The sequence below is a fragment of the Myotis davidii genome, unplaced genomic scaffold (genome assembly GCF_000327345.1).
Source record: "Myotis davidii unplaced genomic scaffold, ASM32734v1 scaffold350, whole genome shotgun sequence".
Lineage (NCBI taxonomy): Eukaryota > Metazoa > Chordata > Mammalia > Chiroptera > Vespertilionidae > Myotis > Myotis davidii.
In genome coordinates this window covers 603,845-611,996 of record NW_006284938.1, presented here as the reverse complement: position 1 = coordinate 611,996, position 8,152 = coordinate 603,845, and the positions used below count along the sequence as shown (strand labels likewise).

The 8,152-nt window shown below is 38.1% G+C and overlaps 1 protein-coding gene and 1 pseudogene across 1 annotated transcript in view; both read right to left on the bottom strand.

The window, feature by feature from the left end:
* Positions 1-1,066, bottom strand: part of LOC102772916 — a 1,867-nt pseudogene extending 801 nt beyond the window's left edge.
* The window catches only part of AFF2 (AF4/FMR2 family member 2), a 180,040-nt gene extending 174,366 nt beyond the window's left edge, over positions 1-5,674 (bottom strand). The window contains exon 1 of the mRNA XM_015558416.1: positions 5,618-5,674. Coding sequence (XP_015413902.1) covers positions 5,618-5,668 — 51 coding nt within the window. The 5' untranslated portion in view covers positions 5,669-5,674. The remainder of the gene's footprint in view (positions 1-5,617) is intronic.
* Positions 5,675-8,152: the final 2,478 nt, after the last annotated feature.

Genomic DNA, 8,152 nt, shown 5'->3' with positions numbered 1-8,152 from the left:
ACAAATCTTGAACATTTTTTTATTTGTCTCCAGAAAGGATGGCTGACTGGACAATTTCACCATAAGCAATAGTCTCATCATAGTCAATGTTCTTATTCAACTCTTTTCTATTGAAAAAGTCCTGTAGGAGTTTCTGAATCCTGGGGATATGGGTAGACCACTCAACAGGACAAAATCATGGATCTGGGACATGTCAAGCTTGCCATCTAGAAGGGCTTTCTTTACAGGATCCAGGGTGCCACAGAAAAGTTCAGCATTCAATTCTTAAATCAGGCCCAGTGATAGAGAGTATGCTTAGCATGTTCACAAGCAGCACAAAAGCAATAGATAGCCCTCTTGTTCTCACTGATATCCATTTTATGCTTCTGCTTGAACTCTGCAATGAAATGGTTGACCATTTGGTTGTTAAGTCTTTTTTACGTAAGTGGCTTTCCTCTAGCTGTAGATTTGACCTCAAATATTCCATCTTGAATGGTGAGAATTGACACATAGAGAGTGCCACCTCCCAAGCCAAAGAACAGCACGTTTCTTTCAGTTCCAACCTTTCTGTCTACTAAACAATAGCATTGGCAGTTGGCTCATTGATTATTCCAAGTACATTGAGACCAGTAATAGTTCCAGCATCTTTGGTACCCTGATGCTGAGAATCATTGAAGTAAGCAGGTACTATAACAACAGTATTGGTTGTTGTCTTCCTGAGGTAGGCTTCTGTGATTTCCTTCATATTTGTCAAAACCATAGATGACACCTCTTCTGGGTAGAAACTTTTTGTCTCTCCCTTGTATTCTACTTGGACCTTGGGCCAGCCAGCATCATTCATCACTATGAAGGGCCAATGCTTCGTATAAGACTGGACAGTAGCATCATAAAATCTACATTCAAGTATTCGGCATCAAAACTCTGTTCGTAGGATTCACTGCAACTTGATTCTTCACCAATCAGTAAAAGCAATATAACTTGGGGTGCTTCAACTTCCCTGATCATTGGCAGTTATTTCCACTTTTCCATGTTGGAAGATACTCACATAAGATTAGGTGATGCCATGATCAATGCGAACTGCAGACATGGTTGCTAGTGTCTGCACAACTTGCAAAGATTCAGAGTTCAATAAGCTACTTAGGCATTTAAAAAACTGATGGTGATGTCTTGGCTAGTGTTGTTCAGTGGTTAGAGTGCCTGCCTGCACAACAGAGGGTGATAGGTTCAATCCCTGGCCCCAGTCATGTTGCATGCAGGAGGCAATCAAGTGATGTGTCTTTCTCACATTGATGTTTCTCTCTCTCCTTCTCCCCCGACTTTTCACCCTCTCTAAAAATTAATGGAAAAAAATATCCTCCAGTGAGGATTGACCGCAAAAATAAATAAATAAAAACTGATGGTGAGAAAAAAAATTCTTCCTGGGAGCTGGTGAGGGAAAATTATCCTATATAATAAAGACCTAATATGCAAATGGTCATCACACCCTCGTGCTCTCACACTGGGCCTGGGAGACTTGAGGTCCTGCCCCCTGTCCTGGCACCAGGCCTGGGGAACTGAAGCTGTGCCTCCTGCCTGGCAGCACTTGACGGGGGACCGGAGGCTGTGCCTCCTGCTCAGCGGGGCTTGATGGGGGTGGGGCCAGCTGGGTCTGGGTCTAGTGCAATTTCGAGGCTCACGCAGGTGGGCAGGGACTTGACTCTAGGTCCCGTGGCACACCCTAGATTCTGACAGGAGGGAGATTTTCATATACATTTTATTAATTTTCTTTCATCTCTGACACTTCTATTATAGAGAAAGAGCAAATAGCAATATTAAAATATTTCCTCTAATTCCCTTTTAATGTGCATGGATTTCGTGCACCAGGCCACTAGTATTAAATATTTGATAATAAAACTATCGAAGAAAACTTTCAATACAATATGTTGGGGATTTTTGTTGTTAAAAATACGTGCTTGTCATTCTGATAAACAACTAGATTAAGAATACATGAGAGAAACAGGGTGGTATCTTTATATGATACTCTGTGATCAAGGACTGGCAGGTGGCATAAGAAAAAAAAATTGATCTATTAGAGTGAAGTGTATAGGTTCTTACAATTTAAAAAATTTCAGATGGTGTTATATTACCTATTTGGTCTTTATTAAGGGATAAGTTAATTCTACTCTCTAATTCATCAACTCTTGCCACAGTAACTTGGACAGTGGCCCTGCTCTAGATCAGTGGTCGACAAACTGCGGCTCGCGAGCCACATTTGGCTCTTTGGCCCCTTGAATGTGGTTCTTCCAAAGCCTTAGGAGTACCCTAATTAAGTTAATAACAATGTACCTACCTATATAGTTTAAGTTTAAAAAAATTGGCTCTCAAAAGAAATTTCAATCGTTGTACTGTTGATATTTGGCTCTGTTGACTAATGAGTTTGCCAACCACTGCTCTAGGCAGTATGATAAAACATGCCAGAACCAAAGTGTATATTTCTTAAATAAGTTCTTTCAATAAACTTGATATTTATGGTTTCCATCTTACATTTAAGTCCTTTATCCATTTTGACCTTATTTTTGTGTATGGGATAAGTTGGTTGTCTAGTTTCATTTTATTGCATGTATCTGTCCAATTTTCTCAACACCATTTATTGAAGAAACTATCTTGACTCCATTGTATGCTCTTGACTCCTTTGTCAAATATAAATTGAGAATATTGGCTTGGGTTGATCTCTGGGTTCTCTGTTCTGTTCCATTTGTACATATGACTGTTCTTGTGCCAGTACCAGGCAGTTTTGAGAACAGTGGCTTTGTAATATAGATCGATATCTGGTATTGTGATCCTCCAACTTTGTTCTTCTTTCTCAAGATTGCTGAAGCTATTTGGGATATTTTTATTTTTTTATTGAAGATAAATTTTTGGAGAGTTTGTTCTAGGTCTTTGAAATATGCCATTGGTATTTTAATGGGGATTGCATTGAATCTATAGCTTGCTTTGGGTAGTATGGACATTTTAATGATGTTGATTCTACCAATCCATGAACATGGTATATTCTTTCATCATTTGTTTATGTCTTCCTCTATCTCTTTTTTCAGCATCCTGTAATTTTCTGAGTATAGGTCCTTTATCTCCTTGGTTAAAATTTATCCCTAGGTATCTTAATTTTTTTTGTTGCAGTTGTAAATGGGATTTTTTAAGTTTCTCTTTCTGTGAGTTCATTATTGGTGTATAAAAAAGCTAGAGATTTCTAGGTGTTAATTTTATATCCTGCTACATTGCCAAATTCATTTATTAGTTCTAGTAGTTTTTTGATGGAGTGTTTAAGGTTTTCCATGTACAATATCACGTCATCTGTGAATAATGACAATTTTACACCTTCTATTACAATTTGGATGCCTTTTATTTATTCTTCTTGTTTGGTCACTAAGGCTAGCACTTTCAGTACCATGTTGAACAGGAATGGTGAAAGTGAGCATCCCTGTCTTATTACTGTTCTTAGGGGAAATAGTTTTAGTTTTTGCCCATTGAGTATGATGTTGGCTGTAGGTTTGTCATATAAGGCTTTTATTATGTTGAGGTATGATCCCTCAATTCCCACTTTGCCTAGAGTTTTTATCAGGAAAGGGTGTTGGATTTTGTCAAATATATTTTCTGTATCAATTGATATGATTATGTGATTTTTGTGTCTCAATTTGTTTATTTGATGTATCATGTTTATTGATTTGCGGATATTGTACCAGTCTTGTATCTCTGGAATAAATCCCACTTGGTCATGGGTATATGATCTTTCCAATATAGTGTTGGGTACAATTTGCTAGAATTTTGTTAAGGATTTTAGTATCTATATTCATCAGGGATATTGGCCTGCAATTCTCTTTCTTTGTTGTATCTTTATCTGGTTTTGTGATTAGGGTAATGCTGGTTCATAGAAAGAGATTGGAAGTGTGCTTATCTCTTAAATTTTTTGGTATAGTCTGAGAAGAATAGGTTTTCGTTCTTCTTTGAATGTTTGGTAAAACTCTCCTGTGAAGCTGTCTGGTGCAGGGCTTTTGTTTGGTGGAAGCTTTTTGATGACTGCTTCAATTTCCTCCTTAATTATTAGCCTTTTGAAATTTTTTTGACTCTTCTTGATTGAGTTTTGGAAGGTTGTATTTTTCTAGGAGTATGTCCATTTCCTCTAGGTTGTTTAGTTTGTTGGAGTAGAGTTGTTCATAGTATTTTTTTTTACAATCTTTTGTATTTCTGTGGGGTCTGTTTATTTCACCTCTTCCATTTTTTATTTTGTTTATTTGGGTCCTCACTCTTTGCTTCTTGGTGAGTCTGGCTAGAGGTTCATCAATCTTGTTTATCCTTTCAAAGAACAAGCTCTTGGAAGAAGCCATAGGCAGCAAAATATCAGACATATGTCATAGCAATATCTTTACCAATACAGCTTCTAGGGCATTAGAAACTAAAGACAAAATAAACAAATGGGACTACATCAAAATAAAAAGCTTCTGTAGAGCAAAAGAAACCATTAACAAAACAAGAAGAGAGCCTGCATGGGAGAACACATTTGTCAATGACACATCTGATAAGCCTGAAAGCAATACTGATAACAAAAAAGTCAGCAAGTTGTGCAGCAACATCCATACTTTTAGAGTCATGTCTTGTTAGCAGTGCTCTAGCTGATTATACATATACTTCAACTTGCCCTTGGACTGCAATCTAAACCATCAAAGTGAGGCATTCACATTCCACTGAAACCATCCCCATAATGTCAAAGAAAAGAGTACACTATAGTGTCTGAAACTAGCCTAAGGATCCAGGAGCCATGGGGTATATGAGACTCTGGTGGAATGATTCAGAGGGGGTGAGAGGTTGTTAAAGACCTCAATACAATGGTGCAGCCACTGTGGAAAACAGTATGGGATTTCCACAACTTCCATTTGATCCAGTAATCCCACTTCTAGGAATATATCCCAAGAAAACAGAAACCCCAATCAGAAAGGATATATGCACCCCTATGTTCATAGCCGCACAATTTACAATAGCTAATATTTGGAAACAGCCTAAGTGCCCATCTGCAGATGAGTGGATTAGAAAACTGTGCTACATCTATACAATGGAATACTATGCTGCTGTGAAAAAGAAGGCATTCTTACCATTTGCAACAGCATGGATGGAACTGGAGAGTATTATGCTAAGCAAAATAAGACAGTCAGTGAAAGATAAATATCACATGATCTCATTCATTTGTGGAATATAATGAATAGCATAAACTGATGAACGAAAATAGAACCAGATTCATAGAAGCATCAAACAGATTGTCCAACCTATGGGGGAAGGAGGGGGTTAGGGGGTAAGAGATCAACCAAAGGACTTGTATACATGCATATGAGAATAACCAATGGACACAGACAGGGGTGAAGGAGGGCATTGCTGGGGGGTGGGGGTGGCCTGGGAGTGTCAATGGCAAAAAAGGAGACTTATGTAATGCTTTAAAAAATAAAGATTTGAAGTAAAAAATGATATTTATAATTATATCTCAAGAGGCAAGAGAGAGTCTATATTTTATGAAACTAGAAGATCAAGTCCATTTTTATTTTTAAAAATCCAATTGGAAGATTGGCATAATCAAAATAAGATAAAGAAAAATGGAGGAAGGTAGATAACTGACCTGCCCTAGGATGGAAATTGTGTTCTGCTCAGAGTTTCCAGGAGTATGCATGGCAGTGAGAGGAGTAGGCCAGGGATGTGTCATCTCCTGATGAGGAAAAACAAAGCAACTTTATTTTGGAGCACTTAGAAAATTAAAAACTTTCTTGGCACTAAATATAGTAAGCCCTTTATAAATACTTACTTAATTGGCCTAGTTTTTTTCAGAGGTACCTAAAGTCATTTGGTCCATTTCCCTGCTCCACACTGGTGCTTCAAGCCTATCTGCAATACAAAAGGCCATCTAACATCCACTTACACATTGCCAGTGACAGGAAGCTCACTACTGCTTGAAGCAGCCTGCCTCATGTTGAGGCAGCTTGATCAGATGATTCTTCCTGGTTGTAAGCTACATCCCTGTCTCACTGGACTTTCTAACTATGAATCATACTTTGGAACTTCAAAGAACATATCTCCTCTTCTTTCTCATGACAAGCCTTCAGCTGTTGAAAGATATCAATTCTATCCCCCAGTGTTGTCTTTTCTCTAGGCTGAGATATCTATGGCTTGTTCATTTATTTATTGGGAATTTTCAACTTTTCACCTTTTCTTCTAATGCTTGAGTTCTGCATTCTGGCACTATTCTAGGTGTTCCCAGGAGGGGCTCTTGATTGCCTGGGGCTCTTCTAACTCATGGTGTTCTGTTTTAGGTATGATTTGCCAGCTCAGGTGAGAGCAGTACTGTCACCATCCTTGTTCTAGATAGTATGATAGTCATGTCTCTTGACATAGCCTAACAGTTAGTGACAAGATTACATACATGGCATTGATTTTTCCATGCAAAGATGAGAAAGCTGAAGAGAATTCTTTGCCATTTGTAAAGAAGGTTACTATGAGATTGGTAGCTCTGATCCACCAAACATACACACTGTATATTTGTGAGTTCAAGTCTCAAAATAGGAAAAGCACCTAAGGCTCCCTCCCACTCTCTGTTATCAGAAGGGGCACCTTTTCAGTGCCTTCAAACACTTAGTTTGAGAGGAGGTGCTGCATATTCAAAAGCTGCTTGAGTTATAGGTCTTGTGGCCAACATGCTTTACCTGAAGAGTAAGGATAATTAAATCCCATGTTTAACATCCCAGCACCAGAGAGATGAAAAAGTATGCGAAGCAGGACAGTGCCAGCATGTGATGGATTTATCAAACATTTTGATATGTAAACATTAAACTAAAATCATTGTAATGATAGAAATACATGAGAGCTCTGGGGAGGGGTATAAGGGATGAAGGTTTATGAAAGGCCTTGTTATTGTTATTGTTGTTGTTAATCCTCACCCGAGGATATTTTTTCCATTGATTTTTTTTAAGAGAGAGTGGAAGGGAGTGGGAGAGACACACAGAGAAACATCGATGTGAGAGAGACACATTGACTGGTTGCCTCCCAGACCCCAACCAGGGTCGGATTGAGCCTGCAACTGAGGTACATGCCTTTGACTGGAATTGAACACATGACCCTTCAGTTCACAGGCCAACACTCTAACCAAAGAGCAAAACCAGCTCGGGCTATGGAAGACCTTTTTAATGACTCAAATTATATAATACTTTTCCTCAATCTTTATGGATAACATAATTAGTCATTGCAAAGGTAACATTAATAAGAAACCTCAGGTAGAACTAACACATGATGTTGTTTTTTATTCTATAATTATCCAGTTCAAAAAGAATCTTTGATGTATGAAGAGCTGTAAAGCAAGGAGATATTTCACAGATTCATTCACAGCAGCACCACTGAAGCAGAATTTGTAAGTATGATTAAGAGTAGTGCTGACACAGATTGGATTTTACCTAGCATTTTTAAAAGGTGGTGGTAAGTACATTAAAAGTACAAAAAAATTAGAGGGGATGCTTAACCTACTTAAGAGATAGAATATTTCCAAGTGTTTTTTTTTTTTTGAGATATGCATTTGTATGCAGTTGATAACATTCTTGACAAATGTTACTTATGAATTTCCTCAAAACAGGCCAAAAGTAACTCTATGTGACAATAGTTTAAAGCTGAATTCCAACTACTCTGCCTCTAAAATACTCAATGAATTCTTTCAAATTTTAAGTTTTTAAATTTTCTTTATTGATTAAGGTATTACATATGTGTCCTTATTCCCCCATTGTCCCTCAGTTACAGAGAGGAAGGGAGAGGGATAGAGAGTTAGAAACATCGATGAAAGAGAAACATCGATCAGCTGCCTCCTGCATACTCCCTACTGGTTATGTGCCTGCAACCAAGGTACATGCCCTTGACTGGAATCGAACCTGGGACCCTTTAGTCTGCAGGCCGATGATCTATCCACTGAGTCAAACCGGTCAGGGCTCTAGACCTGTTTTTGTTCATCAGTTTATGTTGTTCATTATATTCCACAAATGAGTGAGATCATATGATATTTATCTTTCTCCAACTGACTTATTTCGCTTAGCACAATGCTCCTGTTTAAGACTGGTATTCTCCAAAGTTAGTTTTATCATTTAAAAGATATAGGTACATTTTTAGGTTTTTTGGACCT